At 46.1% G+C, this 22479-nt stretch overlaps 1 protein-coding gene across 11 annotated transcripts in view; it reads left to right on the top strand.

Moving 5' to 3' along the window:
* The window catches only part of TMEM94 (transmembrane protein 94), a 50667-nt gene that overhangs the window by 9342 nt on the left and 18846 nt on the right, over positions 1-22479 (top strand). For 5 of the 11 annotated variants that reach the window (XM_030505700.1, XM_030505703.2, XM_030505704.2 and 2 more), the window contains 13 exons: positions 885-979; positions 10148-10267; positions 11086-11213; positions 11784-11920; positions 12575-12771; positions 13551-13702; positions 14261-14363; positions 14668-14754; positions 15265-15381; positions 19211-19267; positions 21078-21182; positions 21776-21940; positions 22191-22397. In XM_030505700.1, coding sequence (XP_030361560.1) covers positions 885-979; positions 10148-10267; positions 11086-11213; positions 11784-11920; positions 12575-12771; positions 13551-13702; positions 14261-14363; positions 14668-14754; positions 15265-15381; positions 19211-19267; positions 21078-21182; positions 21776-21940; positions 22191-22397 — 1670 coding nt within the window. Of the gene's footprint in view, positions 1-884; positions 980-3979; positions 4107-10147; positions 10268-11085; positions 11214-11783; positions 11921-12574; positions 12772-13550; positions 13703-14260; positions 14364-14667; positions 14755-15264; positions 15382-19210; positions 19268-21077; positions 21183-21775; positions 21941-22190; positions 22398-22479 lie in introns of those variants that run through there. The other 6 variants (XM_030505709.2, XM_030505707.2, XM_030505706.2 and 3 more) reach the window with 3 other exon arrangements.

The raw sequence follows: 22479 nt of genomic DNA, 5'->3' as shown, positions 1-22479 counted from the left end.
CAAAGTACCTGTTAGGTGATCACCTCAGAGCTGCTCTCAAAGCTTGCTACAGCAGTGGAAGTGACTTCAAAGCTACTCCATTTTTAACAAACACCAGCACTTGCCTACTACACTTCTTCTTTGCTGGGGTCTCTGTTCTGGCCTGTGCTTGTCCAGCAGGGCCTGGGTTTACTCCTGCCTGAACCTCTTGGAGCTGCTGTGCTTGGAGGACGTGTTTGAACTGTGTTGTTTTACATTCGATGGCTGTTTTACTATGGAGGTAACATTCCGATGAGGATAAATACCTGCTTATTCTCTTATTACTGACATCATAGGCTAATCTGGCATTGATCATTTTAAGAGATGATGCAATTACCATTCTGTACAGGGGTGTGTTCTGGGTAGGACCTGGAAGCACCAACAGTGGCATGGCTGCAGCCACGGCAGAGCGCAGTGGAGACACTTCCACTGTAGGTCACTGTCTTTGGTTCATCTCTCTCTTTCTCAGGTGACATTCTTCACTGTACAATGCAGGAATTGCATATCAAATTGCTGGACAGGCAGCAGCATGGACAGTATTGTAATAGACCTTTAAAAGGCCTATTAGGAACATGTCCTGCACAAGGATATTTAGGGGGGTATCGTGGTGTTCTGAACTCCTAGTCTCTTCTTCTGAGTTACTGAAGCTTTTCTCCCTCCTTCCTGAATGGGGATTAAAAGTGAAGGCAAGATATCATCACACTCTTTTCAATAGGTATTAAACCAAAAACCTTTTGAAACATAGAGCTGCATTTTACAACTTACTTTGTTTGGATCTGAGGAAAGACCATGGATTTGTTCTTGTAGCAGTAGATTATTTGGTGTTAAGAAGTTTGCTCCTATTTTTTTTTTTCCCAATGCTGCAGATCCCTGTCTCACCCCCTTTAAAGTGGAATCCATCTTCCTTTCCATAGTGAAGAACTTGGACACATACATGCTGATAAGGGAACAAATTCACCTGGTATGTAACCTCAGTAGTAAATTCAATGTGCTGGTTTTATTTTAAAATGCTAAAAATCAAATAAACCCACGTGAAAACATCAGTCCCAAATCTAGCTGAAAGCAACCTCTTTGCTCTAATATATGTGTGTGAAGAGTTAGCACTCCTGGAACAGAAGATGTGCTCAGAGCACTGTCGAAGCACAGGCATTTGTCACTCAGAAGATGAGAGACTTGTCCTCTGCTCCTATGGGCTGAGACAGTTCCCTTGGCAGAGGTGGCTGAGGATCAGAGTTTGTCAGGTCTAATACAGGCCACCTTCCAATTTCTGCCACAAGCCAGACACTGCAGAGAAAGGCAGAGTTTATTTCAGGAGCAGTGCCAAAAGCTAAAATTAAATGTGCTGATATCTTGTTCTTTCTCTTCTCCTGACTTTTGAATTTTCTGTGTATTTCTGATGTGAATTTAATACTTGGGAAAGGTGCCACAATCTCTGCTCCAACACCAGCATATACCAAGGCTGACAGCAGCACTGCTTGCCACACGACAGTGTGAGCCTCGTGAGTTTGAGTTGCTTAAGATGTATTTGCAGCACACAACTAGTAAAAATCATTGGCATCATTGATACCACAGTCACCAATAACAACTGAGCCGGCTTATCCCAGTGTGATTGCTGCAGCCTGGATGCGGCACCAGGCCAGACCCTGGCAATGTGTCCACATTGCTCCAGCTCCAGCACAGCCTGTCCTGAGCTATCTTGTTCCAGGGAGCCTAACAAGAGCTGCAGTCCTACCTTTGGACTAAAAATTAGCCCAAGTCCTTTGCCTCTTCTCATCTTGCCAGTAATTGTATCTCTGGTTTTATCCCCTGCTGTTCTCTAAAACCTCAGCTCTTCTTCCAGGGGCTTTGTCACAGACTGATCTTTTCCTGCAGATTGTCTCTCATCTATGCTCCAGTTTTTGTATGGGTCTCAGTCTCTTTATACTCAGCCTCTTATTTCAAGCCTCAGTTTTATCTCCAGATCTCAAGTTTACAGCTTCTGCTCTTTCATTCTGTTGCTTAATGCACAAATCCATACCCAGATGCAGTTTAGGCTGATGTCAGGAGGAAGCTACATAGTACAAATTACTGCCCTACACAAAACCCTTCAGAGCAAGGCCTCTCGGTGGTGGGGTAAAGAAGAAGAGGGAATTTAATGCATTTCCAGTTGTGTTCACAACCAAAGCTGGAGTTTTTGAGCTGGAAGAAAGTTGTGTCAGGACCTCTTACCTGCATGAAGCACAAGGGTTGTTCCTGGTATTGCACTGTCACAAGCAAGTTGTTCTAGTCACATTCAGTTGAGCCTCCAGAAGGAGCAGAGCCATGGGAAATAGATAAGCACTATAATAAAAGGAGAGGTGTTACATGTGTGTTGCGTGAGGGTTTGTCCATTCTTACCCCGTGTTGTTGTTGTTGATCCTTTCTTCTCCTTGCTTTTTTCTTTGTGTTGAAGGGAGGAGGTAAGTAGTTTCATAGCAGGAAAAGAGGAAGGAAGGCAAAATTGTGTCATTAGGACATTTTGTTCCTCTCTCTGGTTTAAAATTGTCGTCTAGGAAACAGAATGCCCTATAGAAGGATGAAGGATGTCTTGCCTCTTGCTCCCCCTGCTTTCTCCTGAAGTTACATTAGATGCAGTGTCAGCTTCCCTTCAACTTTGGCTTTAAGAGCTTTGTGAGGTTACATACTGATGTGCAACTCAGTGCCAGCACAGGGGTGATAACCAGACCCTGCACTGGGTTTGTGGTAAATATTCAGACCTCTTAATCTCTGCACATCTGGCTTTAAACACAGAATATGGGCTGTGCCTGTTCAGGCATGTGGATCTTGGGGAAGGAAAGGAAGAGCTTGGCCAGGGAGGGTGGCTGAGTCCTGATACCTGTGCTTGGTCTTCAAAGCTCCATGATATGCTGAGAGCTTTGCAGTGCCTGTCTGTTCTGTACTGGGCAGCTGTAACCCTTGGCAAGGCTCTTGGCTGGGACAGTTCCTTACCCCTTTCTATGTGGAATGAAAGTAATTGCTTTAATGGTTGCTCTGCAGAACTTGGAAGCCCCAGAGAGATTTAGGACGGCGCTGAAGTAGGAGCTATATCTAAATCCCCACTTATACAGGTGCTCCTTTCCAACAATGAGAAGGAAGCACTGCTGTAGAAGAGAGAATGAGAGAGAAAGCTTATTCCTTCGTCACCCCCACAGGCCTTTTTATCCCATTACCTGTTGTTTTACCCAGCTCTTCCCTCTCAACACTAACCCTCTGCCTTGTCGGTGGCACTGCCCTGGTGGCAGGAAAGGGGAAGCCCCAGGCATGGTGTGTGGCTGTGAAGAATTCACATGCACCTTTTGTTTAGATTCTGGGGCTCAGGATATGTAATACTGGGTGCTGAGAGGGGCTTTTGCTGCTCTCTGTTGTCAGGCTGGACCTGTAGCCATCTCAAGTTGTTTAAGTAGCAGATGCTTATAGTTTTAAATTGAACTTCAATACAAAGCTGTGGAATCATCTGGAAGACTCTCCTAGATTTATATAGGGGGTTTAGTATTCCTGGCTCTCTCTGCCTCAATCTAGTCTCTTTCTTTGCCTACTGAGGTGTCCTTTCCCCTGCAGTATATTTTATAGCACTTTGTCCTGTCTAATTTGCCATCTGCTTTTCCACAGACCCCTGTGTGTCAGCATGAACCCTCACTGTGCATGCATACGCATCTCTCCAGGCAGGGAACCCAGGGATTCGGGCTCTGTCGGCTCCAGCTGATGAATGAACCATTCTCACAGACATCTGGTGCTATCCTGGGCAAACTTTCTTCTCTCCTTGCCCTTTTTTCTTCCCCCCCTCCTTTCTCTCCCTCATCCCCACCCCCATCCACCGCCTCCTTGCTGGAGCTGCAGCATGACTGGAAACAGGCTGAATTAATCAGCAGCCTGGTGCTTCACTCTGCTGCTTCTGTCTCATTCTCTGCAGCGCTGGGCTCTGCACAGTCTTGCTCTCTCTCCCTCTTTGCTGGCTCATTTCTGGAGAGCAGCAGCAGTGCAAGTTGCTGGGGAAGTGGCGCAGGAATTTGGCCCAGATGCTGTTTAAACAGGCTGATCTCTGGATCCCCCACCAAGGCAAATGCTGCAAAGTAAGTTTCTCTGCCTTAACATTTCAATTCAAAATGGCTTTCCCTGTCTTCCCCCCCTCCATCCTGCGTCCTGCCTGATGTGATGGTGCAGGAAGAGCTTTGAGGTTTTGAGGAGAAGAGGTTATGGCAGGACATGAAACAGTGAATGGTGATTTTACCGAAGGAATAGCTTGGCGTGTTGGAGGGGATGGGGAAAGCAGCTCTCTTTCTAGAACCAACAGGAGGGGCCAGACATGGTTTTAGGTGCTGACTCCTGCTTTGCTACCCCTCAGCCTTATGACTTAAATTTGTCTGTTTCTTCTATGGGCTTTGATCTGTAGCTGTTGAACCTACTCATCTCTTTGAAATGTGTCTGACAGCTAGGCTGTGCCATAGTTTTAGTCCCCAAAGTCTTCAGCTAAAGAAGCGGGGACGGGAAGGGGGGATGACAGATGTGCTGAAGTTCTGTGGGTTTCTGAGCATTGCTGAACTCTGAGAGGGGATGAGCATCCTTTGGAGTAAGCTCTGCATTGGCATAAAGCAGTGTGCTGTGTGTTGGAGCCTGAATAAATCCAGACCCCTAAGTGCTCTCTGAAGTTGGAGGAATAATGTAATAAAAGCTTGATAATTGCATAGCACAGGTGAGCTTCAAAGCACTGCATAAACACTGCCTCATCCTGCCAGCAGCCTGGTGGGGCAGGTAACTATGGCTGGGGATTTGCTGCTGCAAACAGGACCAAAGAGACAGACCAAGGAATGCACGATTCACCACTGAGCTGGTACCTGGGGAGCAGTCACCTCCTTCTCTGCTGCTGTAGCTGAGGGAGAAGCAGAGCACTGGGCTTTGCATTACCCACATAGAAAGGTTGGTCATGCCTGTTGGCATCTTACTCAGTGCTTTATGGAGGGGGTAAAATGTGAATGTCATCGTATGGATTAAAATGGACTCTGCTCACAGCAAAATGCAGCGGTGATTCAGGCAGCTGATGAGTGTTGCTTTGGCCACATCTCTCAGAGATGTGTGCTCCTGCAGCTGTGTCTCTTTGCAGTGCAAGTCTGCAGGCCCTGGCAGCAGTGAGCCTCAAAGCCAGGAGCCCCTGCAGGCACCCAAACTGGGGGGGCTCTTTTGTGCAGGGGCAGGGGGAGGTCTGGCCTCTGCCTTTCATGCTGCAGATGGAGGAAGGAGACAGTTGTTGCCTGTTGCTCTGCCCATTAATTTGGGCACTGCTGTGCTGAAGGCTTTGCTTCTTTCATCGGATTTGAGACCACCAACAGCTCAGCTGTGGCTGCCAGGCTCATGGCAGGTGCCATTTAAACCAAGTTGAATTCATTGTGCCTTCTGGTACCTTTGCCAGCATGGGCAGTTTTAAAGGCAGTGGTCCCCACAGAGCCATGATCTGCTTGATGGAGCTGCCTGAGTCCTGTGGGTCTCAATATATACTTCTTTTTCCTGTGCTTTCCAGTATGTTCAGGTAGGTTGGTGAATATTACAATCTTCACCACAGCTACAGTTGGTAGGGAGTTGGTAGTCCCATTATAGAGATGAGAAACTAAGGTGCAGAGGAGCATCCAGTTTCACACTGTCATGCAGAAATATATTTGGTCAACTAACTCCTTCTCATGTGTTTCTGGAACTGTGAACAGTGCTTATAGTTCAAGAGGTGTAATCCCTGAAGTAGATTAATAGCCAAATGCCATTGTTAAATGAAAAGCTGCCTTCTCTTTCTGCTAAGGAATGCAAAATAGCTGTCAGGGGAAGGAGGAACATTCTGCTGCCCAGTTGCCCACCTCCAACTGTTGAAAAGTGGAAAGCAATTGAGTAGAAGTGTTGAAAAAGGAGCCTCGTGTGCAGGCTGGAAAGAGGGAAACAACCTGACAGCTGCCTTGTAGGGTTCCCATCCCACTCTGAACCAAAGGGGTGGATCTGCAGGCTGTGAAAATTGAAGCTTTTAGCAAATATTCTGTTTTCTATTCCCTTATTTGTTCAAACAGCCTTTGTAAAGGCAGTTACAAAGTGTACAGCAGTCTTGGTGAGAAGCTCTTATCCTGCAAGAGCCTGAATCCACAGAGGATGGAGGATGATTCAACTCCCTTTGTAAAGCAAAGAATGTATTTGTGTTCTGGTGTTACTTAAAACAATATTTGGCACATGGGCTACAACACCACTTATTCTATCAACATTTACTGGTACCACAAATAAATATGCTACTATGGATGTGTAATGGCTGTGTTAAAAGATAAGAGGACTTTGTTGTACTAATATTTCGTGGCTCTTTCTCACCTGCATACATCTGACCTCTGCTTGCTTGAAGGAAGCCTCTTGAAGGAAGGAGCAAGACCTCTGTCTTTCATTGGATAGCAGAGAATAGCTGATAAACTTCTAAGATATTCTTGAATGTTTCCGTGTGTCAAAGAACAAGATGAGAATTCGAGGAGGAGACATCAGGAATCACTGGTGGTTTGTGTGAGGATGAAGGTGGGCTGTGGGAAGCAGACACGAGTAGGTGGTGATGCTCAGGAACAACTTCACGTTGTGGGAGGCAAAATCAAGAAGATAACCACTCTTTTCCTACCTGTCAGTCTGAAAATGCATCTGCAACCCATGAGGAAGGCAAAGGAAACCTTTTAGCTGTGATCCTCCTGGATCACTGGGTGTTTGCCCAATAATTTCCCCCTGTCAAGCTATGGAGGGCCAGCTGAGAAGGCAAAGAAAAGTCTACAGGTTCTGTGGCTGTCTCCTAGCTCTGAGCTGCTTCCTGTGTCCTTCCTGCAGAGCCAAAGCAGCTCCTAAACCTGGGCATTTGCTAAATCTAGCTCAGGTTCCCCTTCCTTAGCAGGCAAGCTAAGCAGTAATTTAACATCTAGGCTGTTTACTGCAAGTGGAGACATTGACGCATCTTTTCATCTTCCCATCCTGTCCACACCTCAGCATGTTCATTCCCTCTACAAAGCAAAATCACATGCACAAAAGAGATCTGCGCTGTGTGGTTTTCCTTCACAGCCATCCTGCAGATCACAGCTCTTGAGAGCTGTGGTACCATCCCCAAGGCAGAGGGTTTCAATCATCCCCTGTTCACTTGCCTTCAGTGATGCATCATGGACTAAAGCTGTGCTGGCCAGCGCAGGGGTCAGCTCCAGAGGAGCCCTCAGTGCACTTAGAGCCTCTTGTGCTCTCCAGCCTCATGGGACAAAGGAGGAAGCAACTGCTGGTTTTCTCCTCAGGACTTTTTCCCTTTAGGCATGGGCAAAAGGCTAGTGTAGCCTTTGATGGTTCCCATCAGGGCTTTGCTTTCACTGTAACCTGGAGTTTACTGGTCTCTTCTGTTCTTCAGCCTGTGGGTGGGATGGTGTCTCGCTGCTTTTGTTTGGGCTTGAAAAGTAGCAGGTTACTCTTTGAATGCCACTTCCCAAAGCAAAGATGTGAACATTGAGGGGTTTATTAATGACCTGCCACCTCCTGCGGATGGTTTCCTCACCCTGGGGTGCTCAGCTCCTGTTCTGTGGCAGGAAGAGCGCTTGCAGCTGATGAAAGGCTGGGAAGATCCCTCTGGGCCAGCTTAAGAGCACCAAGGTTTGCCATAGATAAAGGTTTACTTTAGGGCATTTGAAACATGCTTCATTAGCAGTTGATGGCTTCTTGTTGTGAAAACCCAGAGCTGCCCCTTGCCAGCAGCTCCGGGTGGCTCTCCTTGCCTGTCCCTTTCATTCCTTGGTTCCAAGGGCTTTCCCTTGATGCTCACCAGCAGTAGGTGACCTGAGTCACCACAGGCAGCCTCTCACTCCCATTATCCAGTGTTTGTTTACCACGGGCTCTGCCTGCTTTGCTGAGCACTCCATGTTTTCAGTGTCAGGATGGGTGTTTAACATTCCCTGCCTTTCCTGCTGTTCTTCCCCTGCCGTGCCACTCTCTGCACTTGTCCTTTCTCACCTCCAGCCACCTTCCTTTGTGGCTGCCCTTACCTTGACTGATAGTACAGCTGAACTCCTGTGCAAAGACTGGAGCAGATGTACAGGTATTTCAGGAACCTTTCTGATTACCTCTGGATTTGCTGCCTTTTCCTGCTCGCTGCCTGCTGGGATGTGGCAGTTTCTCTTTCCAGGCAGTGTGTGACTGTACTAGATGTTGGCATTAAGTGCAGCTTTCCTCTCATTTCATCTCGAGCTCCTGATGCATCCTTTGGAAGCAGTTTGGTGTCTAAGCAGACTTTGCTTTGCAGTTAACGTCCTTATTACTCATTCTGTGTCTTTTATTTATCTCTCTGCTTTCCCTGTGTTGGAGAGGACGTTTTTGCAGGTGCTTTATCCCAAAGAGCCAGCAGTCCGTGGAGAGGGAGAAACCTTTACTGTCACTTGCTCCGTGTTGCTCTCAAGCACTCCTGTTTGCAGCACTTCCGTGGTGCAGCAACATGTCTGTTGCCATCTTCTCCTCTGGGAGTCTTTGAGAGACTCCTATGTTTAGTCCTATGCTGATGTTACCTGGGTTGCTTCCAAGCACAACACAGAACTGCTTCCTCTATTCCTAAAACTGACACAGAGGATGAAAACTGCGGCAGGATTATTTTTAGTCCTGTAAAAGGGCAGCTAAAGCGGCATTGGAGACTCTGCCAGGCCAGAATTAGCTGCTTCAGGTTGTCCCTGATAGGTGGGGAGTGTGTGTGTGTGGTAGATGGTAGTTTAAAAAGCATCTATCTACTATTCCTTGACGCTCAGTTACACTTCTGGATTGGACCAGCAATGCAAATGAGTCTGAAGGCCAAGATCATAGTTTCTGGTAAACGTTCATCACGAAACCACTCAGCTGAGGAGCAGGAAGAAAAGGGCAGGTCCCAGTGAGCTGCACGTGCGGAGCTGGGTGCATGCAGGCAGCTCCTCAGAGCAGAGCTGCTGCAGTTCGAGACCACGGTGGCTTTTGGCAGGGCTGGGAAGAGCTGGTGGCTGCAATAGCAGGAAGAGCTGCAGCTCCTGCCTGAGCTGTGTGTCACACTGGTGGGGACTGGAGGGGGCAGCTTCCTGCCTGCTTTGTGTTCAGTACTGCTGTAAACAGTATGAGACACCTGAACACTTGTGACATGCAGGATATCCTGTGTCTGTACGCCCTCCTCAAGGTGTTTGTATTAAAACATGCAATGCAAATGGTAACTTGTGTTGTCCAGTTCCCTGCTCTCTGCTGTGGCCCTCTCAGGGACACCTGCCTGCTTCTCCTGCTTAATTCAGTGATCTGGTAGCCACCTCGCAGCAGGGGTTTGAAAGAAAGTGCTTGTGTTCTTGCCTTGCCCCCAGAAATGCAAGTGTTCACCCCACTTTCTTGTCACCAGCATCCTATGGCAGTGTTTTCCACGTGGCACCCTCTTGGGTTGCATCCTTTCAGGCTGCTGCTGCCTCTTTGCTGACCAGTGAGGGAGCAGTGCTCTGGTCTCTGTGCTTCCTTCATGTCCAAATGCCTCCCTCCTATGTCTGTCCAGTTCATCACTTCAAACTCGAGTGCTTTCTCTTGTAAAAGTAGTTGATGCTGGAGCCTCTTCCTGCACTGATCCCTTAAATCTGGGGGCTTCTGTGTCAAAGTACCCACAGGCAGGACTCATAACCAGACATTCATAATGAGCAGTGGAAATTGGGCCACTCTTGTTTAGAATTGCAGCTATTCTTAGTTGTTACTGCCATTAGCAACTGTACAATTCTACTGTAACTGTGTTCTGTTGTCTCTACAAGCTGATACCAGTTGGAGCCTGCATAACCTTGGAGCTGAGCAGCCTCCCTTTGTATTGTCCTCAGCCTGTGCTGATTAGAATCTTGTTTCACAGCAATGACACTGTATTGTGCTTTGATAAGGTGTTTATCTGGCACAGTCAGGACTGGTTTGTTTACCTGATACTATCTAAGTGCTCCAATTCCAGCCAGCAGGCTAAAGTTCACAGGAGGGAAGATGATTCCAGGAAGGTGGAGAATCAGCCTGGTGCTGATGAATGCAGGGCATTCCCTGTAGGGTGCTCAGTGAGCCACCAGTGAAAAGCCTAACAAGAACATAAGGAAGCACTAACCAGTTTGGTTTTGTGGCACTTCAGGATGAGATGACTTCAAGTTTGGGCCTCACCACGAAGAAAGCCCTCACCATCCTGAGAGACCAGTTGTCAGCACTGCTGGAGGGGCATCAGAAGGAGCGGAAGAAGGTGGCTTCATGGAAGGTGAGGCACCAACAGCACAAGGGTGGGCACTCAGTCTCCCCTTCTCAAAGGAAAGCTGATAGGTGGGGAGTGTGTGTGGGGGGGTAGATGGTAGTTTAAAAAGCATCTATCTGCTATTCCTGGACACTCAGTTACACTTCTGGATTGGACCAGCAATGAGTCTGGAGTCCAAGATCATAGTTTCTGGTAAATGTTCATCAGGAAACCACTCAGCTGAGGAACAGCTGAAGATGAAACAAAAGTTGGCTGCATTCCCTCCCAGACTGGGTGTAGAGCTGCTAAAGTCCTTGGGAACAAAGCAAGGAACCTACCTAAGGATGTGTTTTGTCCCAGCACTTCTCTCCTGGATGCTGGAGCTCAAGAGGAGCTTTGCTTCACCTGTGAAGGATCTAAGGGCTTCAAGAGCCACTAACGGCAGCGGGGTCCGTATTAGGTAGAGAGCAAGAGCTGTGAAGCTCAAGTCTCCCTTGTCCACCACGTTTACCTGGCATTGACTACAAAATGCTGGTGTTTATGCACAGTACTTATACACAGTGCTTGGTGAATGACAGCGGGGCAGCCTGGCACAGAAACCTTTTCATTCTTCCAAGCAAGAGTAAAGCAGAGAGGGTTCACTCAGACCCACCAGCTGAGCAAGCATTAGTGCTGGAGCATTCCCATAACTGATCTGGGATGCTCTGTGTCATGCTCGGGAGTTTTACAAAGTCATGTTCACCCTGGAGTGTCCACTGCTGCCTTCCCCCTTCCTCACTGTGCTTTTTCAAGCCTCTGCCTCTGTGTTTCGTGGATGCTGACTGTCTGCTGCTCTGCTTTTGTAGGAGGTGTGGAGGAGCAGTTTTCTGTACCATGGTAACCGTTGCTCCTGTTTTCACTGGCCTGGTGCATCTCTGATGCTTCTGGCAGTGCTGTTGCTGCTGTGCTGCTATGGGAGCCAGCCACAGGGGAGGTAAGAACATCATCCTATGCTGGGTAACTGAAGCAAGGTGGCAGTTATATATTGTCTCAATACTGTGGCTGATAGAACAGTGTTGTCCCTCATTCTGTCCAGACATCAAGACATTAGCATGCACTGGTAATTCTGTCCCTATCAGTCCCTTTCATAAAACTTCAGCCAACTTAATCCTACTTCTAAAAGACCCACAGAGTGTCCTATGGAGAGACTGAGATGCTACAGCATTCCTAGATCTTGAAAAATCCTAAGGCATTATCAGAGTTAGGAAGGATTTTGAAACTGGAGAAGTTAGTGGCTCATAGTGCTGTCACATGTGCCATAGCATTTCTTCACTCTATTTGTAAGGGTATTGTTTAATTGAGACAAGACTTTTCGGACTTCTCTAGTGGTATTATCCTAAAGAAGTGTGATCCTAGCTCCCCTGCCTTTCCTTTTTAGCCGTGAGTCTGTGGGATGTAGGAATAAACACCCAGGCAGGTGTGCATTTATCTCTGTGGGTGGCTGGCAGTGTATTCTGCTCATTTACTCAAACCTTCCTGCTCTCTTCTCTTTTGCTGTGCGAAGCCAAGGGGCTGAGATAGTCAATGCACTGGCACTCTTCCTCCTTCTCCTCTTGGATCTCTTCATAATCGGGCGTCAAGAGAGGCTGAAGTGCAGAGAGGTGGAGAGGAGACTTCAGACAATCATTGAGAAGATAAATGGTGAGGTCTCATCCATCTGGCTCTCGTTTGCATTTGTCTTCTCCTCCTGTTGGATTCTTCTCCAAACCTGACCACATATGTTACTAGTTGGGCTTAGTAGCCTTCCCCTGTGCTGCACAGAAACAGTGAGAACTGTGTCCTACTCCTGCCTCTCCTGTACAAGAGTTATTTTGAGCTATCATGTGGCCATGTGCTTCCAATCTGTGTGTTATCAGGTGGGCGTCTGTTATGTCTGTGCTTTGGAGTAATTTGAATCCTCAGTAGCCTACAAAAATATCTGCCTTGCAGCAGATGATGAGAGAAGAATACGTGGGGTTGTACCACAACATAGACCAGAAGGAAATAAATTGCTGTGTGTGAGCATCGTCTCAATGGGGGGTTGAACCTGAGGAGGTAGTTCGTTTCAGTGTGGTGGTTTTAAGGACAAACTTCAGCTTTTCCATTGTACAAGTGTGTATTTGAGGTTGTAGAATGTTTAGTTGTTAATACTGGGTGGAGAGAGAAGGGAAAAGACATCAAGGAAAAAGAGAGAGATGATAAAAGATCATGGGCTTAGCCCTGGAGGACCTATAGCCACTACAGGATGTAAATTGATGTACAATTTGCCCCTCCAGAATTGTTATCACTTCATTCTTTCACACCCTGTGCTTTCAGATACACTTGGCAAAGAGGTGAAATGGCCAGACTCCATGTACCCTGACCTCCACATGCCTTATGCCCCATCCTGGTCCCTTCACTGGGCCTACAGGGATGGGCATCTTGTCAACCTGCCCGTGAGCCTGTTAGTAGAAGGAGATGTTGTTGCCTTGAGGCCAGGCCAGGAGTCGTTTGCTTCTCTGAGAGGGATTAAGGTAACTTGCTTATTTCCCTGGCCCTGTAACAATATATTTCCTGGGATTTTCTTGCTAATTCTCTAATTGCCAGTGTACAGGTTATTGTTTGAGTGTTTGATTTCTTCTGACCTTGAAAACAGCTTGAAATGCCAGTAACAGTCAAGGCTGGTGCTTTGTTAGACAGGCTGCATCTTCCCTATGAACTCCTAAACCCAATGGATGTGACACATTATTTTGTGATACCAAAGTACCATATTTCCATCTCTTCCAGCTCAAGGGGAAATTGTAATGTGCTGCTAAATAGAAGTGAATCTATCCAGGAGGATGATATGACGTACAAACCCCTACTTTATCCTGGGGTTTATGTGGAGAAATAAAGTTTACTTTGACCTTCTCCTTACTACTAACTTACTATAAAAGAAGATTATATAAAATACCTGGGGTAAAAGTAAATCAACAAATCAGTTACAAGATCTAGGCAAAGACTTTGCTGCTTGAAGAAGACTGGAAAAAGTTTAAAGCTTCAATTGAAATGTACCTTTGTTGGTTTTTATCCTGACTTTCACTCCGAATGCCACTTGTCATGCCATAACCCGATGTGCTCGAACACAAGCATTTCATTTTACTTCAAGTTTGAACAACAGTTTAGCTGGTGAATGTTTGATAGCTGAGAGAGGGAACTGTGACCAGCACATATTGTAGCAGGGATCCTGCTGGACTAAACCTCTGGCCCCTCGCAGCAGGATTGCACCCAGGCCCTGACTGTGCAGCCTTTGACTCTCTGACCTTTTCTCTAGGATGATGAGCACATAGTTCTGGAGCCAGGAGATCTGTTTCCACCTTTCTCACCTCCACCCTCGCCAAGGGGAGAAGTGAAGAAGGGCCCTCAGAACCCTCAGCTCTATCGTCTCTTCCGTGTCCTGAAGACGCCAATAATAGATAATGTCAGGTGGGCTAAACACAGTGCACAAGGCCTGCCCTTGTCTGTGTCCTTGTGGCTGCCTCATGTTGGGGAAGAATGAGACTTACTGGTACAGGAGAGGAGTTTTCAAAGGTGCTGAGTTTCCTTTATTACCTGGGAATGCTCTTTTAACTGTCCTCCTTAACTGGTAGGCTTGTATTTAAAACCACATATATGCCAAGTATTACTGTTCAGCTCTACTCTCCAACTAAATGTGAACAAGGCAGGGAGCTCACAGATTTCATGCATTTGATGTAACCAGTGATATGAAGCCCTTTAGTCAACTGGAGATACAGATCTCTGAATGTCCTGTTGGAGTTTCAGTGCAGATTGGGGTGATGGAGCCTTTCCCTTAAGCAGGGGGGGAGTTTGTTCAACAGCACTGCACATTTACCATGGCAAGTGCAACGCTGTTATTGGAGGACTTGGCTTTGCTTTTTAAGTGCATCCCTCATAGCATAGGGTGAATGCAGTGTTCTCATCAGGTCTCCTAGGGAAGTGCAGGGTTGGTTGCTGAGATCTCAAGCTGGTTTCCATCTATTTTAGGTGGTGTCTGGAAATGGCTTTGTCACGTCCTGTGACAGCCCTGGATAATGAGAGATTCACTGTCCAGTCAGTGATGCTGAAATACGCTGTCCCTATTGTGCTGGTAGGTCTCGTTTCAAGCCTTTGGTGTTGAATATAACCATGTTGTGTCAGTAAAGGTGAACAGTTTGCATCCATCAAGTTAGCCAGGCCCTAACTCACACATCTGACTCAATGTGTACCTTGGGAAGCTCAGAGAAGCACAGATGCTGAGCCATCTAGCTGTGAGAGTGCAGGGAGGAACTGCACCAGCAGACCGTGTGTATCTTCCAGGCTTTCCCAGGGCTGAGAGTGTTACAAGGCAGTGAAAACTCCTTCCCTCCAAGCAGTAGTAGTTGCTGACAGTGCCATCTCTGTTTGAATTGCAGGCTGGCTTCCTGATCACCAATGCTGTGCGCTTCATTTTCAAAGCTCCTGGAATTGCTTCTTGGCAGTACACTCTTCTACAGCTACAGGTAAAGAGCTTTGAGCTCCAGTACACCCCCAGAGCACCACTGGGGGTGATTCCCTCCCTCAGAGAGTTGCTTCATCCTGTGGCAGCATCCTATGCACTCCCGTGTGCATGCTGGATCCAGGAGCTCCTGGTGGAGCAGGACAACAGCTCTACCCTGGCCATTCCTCCTAGGCTGCTCTTTCATTTCTTGCTCTCTCTCACTTGCCATATGTATGTGTCTATGTGTGTATATATGGTATCCTTTGCCTTTAAACTTGTAAGAGTTTATGCCAAATTGAGCAGGAAAAAGAGCTGCAAGTTGCTGTGATTCATTCCCTCCTTCATTACAAACCCCTAAGGGGGTGTCTCTCCTCCTGTGCTTCTCAATGTGCTGCACTGCTTCCAGTGCAAGCAGTGTCCTTCCTTCCTGCCATTGCCTTTGCCCCATCCTCTCACTGTGGTGCTGAAGGTGTCATGTGAAAGGGCTGAGTTCTTGTCTCTCTGCTTGCTGGTAATTACAATTCCTTTACAGGTGAACGGTGTCCTACCCATCCTTCCGTTGCTCTTTCCTGTCCTGTGGATTCTTGCTACAGCCTTTGGAGAAGCCAGAGTCTTGGCCCAGATGAGCAAGGCCTCATCCACCTCACTGGTAGGTATCTCTCCACATCAAACCATTGCAGAGCAAAGGGCAGGAGATGAGAAGGGCTCTGTGAAGCACAGTGAATTCAGCAGACGTGTCAGTTGTAAAAGCTTGGTGGATCTTTGGTTGTCCCCATCTCTGCAGCATAATGGGATTTCTTCTTGAGCAGATGTTTTCATTTTTCCAAGCTGTCTGCAGACATCCCAAGGTGTCAGGAAGCTCCAGTGATTCTCTAAATCACTTCAAGACATGTGCTTTCTATCCACTAAATATAATCTGCCAGAGGGGTCAACATGGAGATAAACACGCTGTAGTGGCTCTAACTGGGCAGTGTTAAGCCACTGGGAAGGAATGGGATACATGAGATCCTCTGCAATCCCTGGATTTAATGTGTGGGCTGAACAGCTCCTTCCTGAGGCTCTGAGGCTTCTCTTGCAGGCATGGCCTTTGCAGTAGGTCAGGGAGTAAGAGGAGTTCCTGGTAGTTGTGCTGATTTGGGGAGCAGAATTTGGTAGCCTTATAGGGGTGTGATCCTGAACTGAGCACACTGATGGGTGTCTCTTGTTCTCTGCTAGGGGCAGTGTTGGTGAGATGCACCATGGTGTTGTCTTCGGTGCTGACTTCTGTTATATCAGTACTTGGAGAGTTTCTCTCTGCTTCTTGTCCTTCCTTGGTCTCTGTGGCCCTGGGTCTGTGTTTTCTGTTCTTTTCCCTATAGGTTGTACATGACCTGTGTTCTGGGAGGGAGGACGTTACCTCCCCCAGTGGCGTTTGCACCTTCACCATCTCTTTTCAGTGTTTTCTCCACTTTACCTTTCCAGCCATTCTTGGCATCACTTGGTTTTTGTCTTTGGAACCTTCCTCTTCCCCATCACACTTCGCTATTTGGCTGGGAAGAGCCAGAGCTCTTTGGCTTCCCTGGTTCATCATTCTCAACATACACATTTGCCCTCTCACCCATACTTGCACCTTCCTTGTGTTCTTTCTTGTCTTCTCCTTTTTCTTGTCCAGGCACCTCACTCTGTCCAGCCAGCTCTTTCTGTGACATCTCAAACATGATCCTCCATCCTTGCTGCTGCAGAACCACCGCTGGGTTGTGCCTTGGTCATTCCCCCCTTGACTAGGGCAGTCTTCTCTTGGCCTCTCTATTTTGCTCCTTCCTTCTCTCTACTCTATTCAAAATGTAGCAGGTAAGACCCTCTGCAATCACTTGGCCTGTGTGATGCTCTTCTGCACCTTCTGCCCCCTCCCATCACGTTCAAGCTGTTTGATTCCCAGTTTTTCAAGGCCATAGATGAACCTTGTGACTGGTTAGTCAGACTTCCTACAGGACACAAACCAGTGCTGCCCCAAACGAGCCCCTGCCTCAAGTTGCGTTACTACAGTTGGACCACAGCAGCATTCCTTTGAGTAAGGAATTTGATGTTGGTTTGAAACTGCCTTTGGTAGTTTGCTTCAGTAACTATTGACCTTCATTGCTAAAAATGGGCATTCTGTGTTAGTGGGACTTTTTGTAGTCTGATTTTCAACCCTTGGAACATTTACATCTTTTGTCTCCTATCTCTAAGAGCACATCAGTCAGATTTCTGGCCTGTTGTAGTTACTCACGTTCCCTTTTACCATCTCTTTGGTTAAGTAAATAGTTCAAGCACCTTGAGTCACTCTAAGCATATTTCCCAACCCTCTAATCTTTCTCTTGGCTTTCCTCTGAGCTTCCTCCGGTGCTTCAGGATCACTGCAGAATTATGAATCTCCAAACCCCACAGAACATTCCAGTCACAGTTGTGCTTGTGCTAGATTCCAGAATAATTTGGACTTTCTACTGTATGTCCCTTTGTTAGTGCAACAAAGGATCATATTAGATCTTTTAGCCACTGCTTGAAATGAAATGGCCACTCTTTGTTCAGCTGATAATCTACAGCTACTGCTTTCTGAGGCTGAGCCCTCATCCTGTAAGTCCAACCTGCATTTTTGCTCCTAGCTATGCACCTTCCTGTTGGTGTGCATGGGTTTGCTTCTTTACCAAGCAATCCACGTGGTTCTGTAACAACACCCTGTTCTCTTTACTATTTGACCCTGCCCCAAACTTAGTATAGTTGACAGTATCTATCAGTAATGGGATTTTAGTTTTCTTTCAGGCTATTCACAAACTACCCAGATTTGTCCCTGCTTGAGCATCCTATTGCAAATAAGTCCTCAGTTTCTGTTCTGGTTGGAGATAGTCTATTTCTAATATATTTAATCCGGGCCCTATTTCTCTTTTGTTACTCTAGTTCTTGTTAGAAAACCAGTAAAGCATTTTGTGTCAAGTCAAAGTATAGAATGATAGAATGACAGAGTGGTTTGGGTTGGAAAGGACCTTAAGATCATCCAGTTCCAACCCCCTGCTAGTGTGAGGACAGGGACCCCTCACACTAGACCATGTCGCCCAAGGCTCTGTCCAAGTACCAAGTGATCTATGTCAAAAGCATTCCTTTTATCAGTCAAACATGTACTTCTGTCCAAAAAGATCTCACAATAGTTCCATGAGATTTATTACTCACATACTTGTGGTGTTTGGCTCTGGTTCTATTATTCCACTTCTTTTAATTGAGTCTCATATTAGCTGCTCTGTTATTCTGTCTGAAATCAAAGTCTGTCTGGGTCCTGCACTAACCTGGTTTGTTCTCCTTAACCTTTTTAGGCGTTGGCACCACTTTAGCTTTCTATTGCACTGGGACTTAATCCATGCTTCGAGCCTGGTGCTAAATCAGCAGGAACAGAAAGCTGTCCAGACCTGCTAATTTAAACATAGTTACTGTCAGTAGCTAATGGTAGAATGGAAAATATTTCATGGTTATCATGTGGTATGATTGTATCACTGGATAAGGAATAGCAATATTTAACGCATCTGCCTTGCCTGCAATGTCATTTGCAATGTCTGTCTTCAACATGCAGCACACTGGTTTTAATTACATATTGGTATGCTTTATCTTACTTTTATGTTAACTTTTACTTTTGTTTTCACTTCCACTCAAACTGGGCTTTCTGATTTTTCCTATGGGATTATTTAAATATTAATAAAATGATTAAATTATTAAAATAGCGATAAGATATTGTCAAACAGTTCCTAATTCTCCTTCTTAGCTCTCAGCTTAAATTATTCCTGATGAATTTGTCTTGGTAACAGGTCATTTTTAAAGTGCCACGTAGATGCCTTATTATTGGGGGGGTGTTTTAGTTACATACAAATGTAATTGCCATATGCACTGATGCTTGTGAATATACTTCAGTTTAAATGACATCTACTGTGGAATTCCTTTGTGCTGGCTGCAGATTTTGAGTTAGTAAATTTCCCAGTGTAATCCCAAGATAATTCCATGGTAGTGCCCTGCATAATGTCATTTCCTACCCACATCCCATTCGTATCACCTCATTCCTCTGTGTCCAGTGTATTCCAGGCACCTGCTTTTACACCCACTTTCCCAGCTCCCCTCTTTTAACTGACCCATATAGCTTAAAACCAGATCAGTCTGTCCTGGCTCTTTCTGCCTAAGAATAACCATCCAGAAACAGCCTCCTCTGGGTCTAATTGCTGTTATTTTCTCTGTAGACATTTAGGTAATGACTGTGTGTCTTCTGTGATGTACAGCACCAAGCACTTTGTGCCCCACAAGTAGATAAAGACATAGTCCATTAAGGACTTAATTGCTTGGATGAATTATTGCTCTGCCTTGGTATTCCCAGTGAGCAGGACTCCTGCTTTCTCCTCTCTGGAGGCACAGTATTGAGGGAAGGATGTTCCTCAGGACACATTTCTGAGCACAATTATAGTAACTGGTCTCTTCTCTTGCTGCAGCTTGCTAAGTTTTCAGAGGACACTCTCAGCAGCTACACAGAGATGGTATCTTCTCAGGTACTATTATTATGAATTGTTTTCTTCTATCTTCACTGCACAACTTCATGATATCCTTTCCCTTCCCCCCTGATCTCCTGTTTGTTCCTAAACCCTTTTCACTTGTGCCACTTGTTCATTGTCACTCATTTGCTGCTTTAACTTACTGGTTGCATGTCTTTCTCTTGCACCTTCTTATGTAAATGCTGCTCTGATGACCAGAGATTGAGGTGACTTTGATACAGTTGTGCTTTTCTCTATATTGCAAATGGTTTGAAATCAACTTTTTTCTGTCCTGAAGAGAGTATCTCTTTCAAATCCTCCTGTTCCAGGAGTAAAATGAACTTTTTATGGTGTGTGTCAGGAAGAAGCATATTCCTTGTGCCAGAAAAACCTCCTTTCTCAAGCCAAAACTGAAGAACAGGGGGGATGGTGGTCAGCGCCAAAACCAAATGCAAAGAGGGGTCCATGGGCTGTTCAGGCTTTTTAAAAGCCTGATGCTCTTTCACAGGCTCCTTAACAAGCTTAAGCACATTACTTGTGCCTCCAAAGCTGGGGCAAATAAGCACTCAGAGGACCTTTTTCTGGGGGAGGAACTGCATCTGGCCACTCTATAAATTGAATCATCCAGATTAAACAGGAGGGTAGAGGAAAGACACTCTTCAGTCTAATCTGGCATTAAGATTCCCCTTGCCATAAGGAAGCAGATGGACTCCAGGAGTTATTAAAATCCCTAGGTATTACAAGAATCAATTCCTATCTCCTTGCTCCCAGCCACACAGAGGCATGCAATGGATGCACACACACATGCTTCCTCTGCTCAATAGTTTGTTTTCCCTCTGTGACAGTTCATTTAGTTGAGATGTTTTTCAGGTGTTCAATGGGAGTGATTTGAGCTGAAGTTCCTCACTGGAAAAGCTCTTCCCTTTTGTACCTATGCAACATTACTGCTTATGAGAAACTGCTTTAAATAAGAGCTTTTTTCCTACCTGATTGTTTCGCATTTGAGCTTATGGCTGTATGAACACTTAGGATTTAAGGAACTTGATCTAAAGAGCTTTGAGGGAAGTGCTCTGCAGTGGCAGCATTCCAGAACAACGGCTAAAAAAGCAGTAAAAGAACACTGCAATGCAAACCTGGCTTTGCTGGCTTTAGGAGTGCACAGGTTAAAACACACAGCTCTGGTGCTTGGATCGATTGCCACCATCCAGACACCTTCTGCAAGAGTTTGTGTGGAAGATGAAGGTGCCAACTTGACATTTTCATTTTGCAAGATAGCCCTTTCAGTTTATTAGCATGTTGATTACAATTCCTGTGTAATGATGGAGTAGTCAGGGCACCTTTACTTTGTTTCCAGCACTGCCACTGCCTCTGTAAGTAACCTTGGGCAAGTCACCTCAGCACAGTGACTCCATGTACCCCCATTCACTCATTCTGGTGATCATAAGCTTAAGGCCTCAAACTCCATAACCCGAGTGGATGAGAGTTGCTTTAAGAAAACATACTAAGAGGTAACAACTGATTCACCTCTAATAAAATCAGTTCAGAATTCCTTCCTGTGTTTTTGGGTAGACAAAGGTAGTTTCAGTGAATTCTCAATTCAATCAGTGTCTGTTAGCATCCTCTGGAAGGGGGGAGAAATGCCTTTCCCTTGAGAACATCAGCACCATATCAGTTAACGGGTTCCCACAGAGACTGATGTTTATCTCACAGTGTATCACTGTGTTGAACCTGCAAGCAGGTAATGTCATACTCCCTTTTTCCCTTCTCTCCCCTCATCTTGCACTGAATGAGCCTTTCACTGGCTGGTGTCCTCTGCTTCCCTCGGCAGGAAATGATACGCTGTATCTGGAGCCACTTCCTCTGTGTTTTAAAAGGCAAATCCCCAACTCTGAGCTTCACTTCCAGCTTGCTCCATAGCCTGGGATCTGTCACTGTGAGTATTGCTGGGTTATTAGAAGGGGGAGCACTACATGAATGCTTCGTTTGCATCGCTCACATCATCCTGCCCTGAGCATAGGCTGTTAGCAGTCAGTTCACTGTGCTGGAATTAGAAACCCTTCAGGCATCTGTCTTTGTAGAAGAGTTGATAACTGTCTTGTCTTGTCCAGGCAGCACATTTACAGGCTAAAACAATGGTTAGAGATACTCTACAGCATCTAACAGGATGTCTGTATTTTCCAGCTCTGGTTCTGGTCCCATAACCCTCTTGACTTCTGATCGAGAACCAGCTGGGTAGGTCCTCATAAGGTACTAACTGGTGAAACAGGCTGAGTCGTTGCTTCCTTCTGTGGTCTTCATGCCTAGTTTTGCAATATCCTGAGATAAAATATGTGTTAACCTCAATCCTGCTAGAGCAAGGAATTCTTGGAGCGTTTTTGAGTGCAGTTTCTTAGAGAAGGTTGGCACAGGAGGGACTCTATTCTCCCATGTGTGTATTAAACTTGTGATATTTACAACTGTGCATGAGCAGAGAGGCATGTTTTCACTGAGATTTTGCTTTCTTGGGGGTGTTGTGGGATGTTCTAGGTGCTCTGCTGTGTAGACAAGCAGGGAATTCTTTCCTGGCCAAACCCCAGCCCAGAGACTGTTCTATTCTTCAGTGGGAAAGTGGAACCACCTCATGATAGCCATGAAGATCTGACTGATGAGCTCTCTACACGGTCCTTCTGCCATCCTGAGATGGAAGATGAGGTGAGTCATATATAATCCATAATGCAGTATTTTGGCTCTGATCATAGTTTGACTGACATGCACGATTATATAGGGGCCCTTTGCTTGTAGAGAAATCCTCTAATTCTTTGCTTAAAGGATAAAGATAAAGGATAAAGAAGCGGCGAGGATGAGATCCTCTTCTACAGCAGTCCTAAAGCAGCAGGTGAATCAGTAGTGGCTCATGTTCAGCCACTGAATCACCACTGTTCATTTGGTTGGTCTCTTGCAGCCCCATGAAAGAGATGCTCTGCTCTCTGGTCCCCTGGCAGACACAGTCCACATGGCCAACGAGCAAGAGAGGAACAACTGGTCTGGTGACCCTCCAAAGGCTCCTGATGCCCATACCCACCGAAAGCCAAGCAGAAGCAAGCATCCCTCTGGGTCCAATGTGAGTTTTAGCAAGGACACAGAGGGTGGAGAAGAGGAACATACACAGGTAAGACATACTGGTGGGGCACACAAGTGGTCTGTTGTATTGCTATAAGACAGACTTAAACCTATAGAGCATTCCCTTTTGG

This window comes from Strigops habroptila, chromosome 14, assembly GCF_004027225.2.
Source record: "Strigops habroptila isolate Jane chromosome 14, bStrHab1.2.pri, whole genome shotgun sequence".
NCBI lineage: Eukaryota > Metazoa > Chordata > Aves > Psittaciformes > Psittacidae > Strigops > Strigops habroptila.
This window is presented reverse-complemented; position numbering and strand designations above follow the sequence as displayed.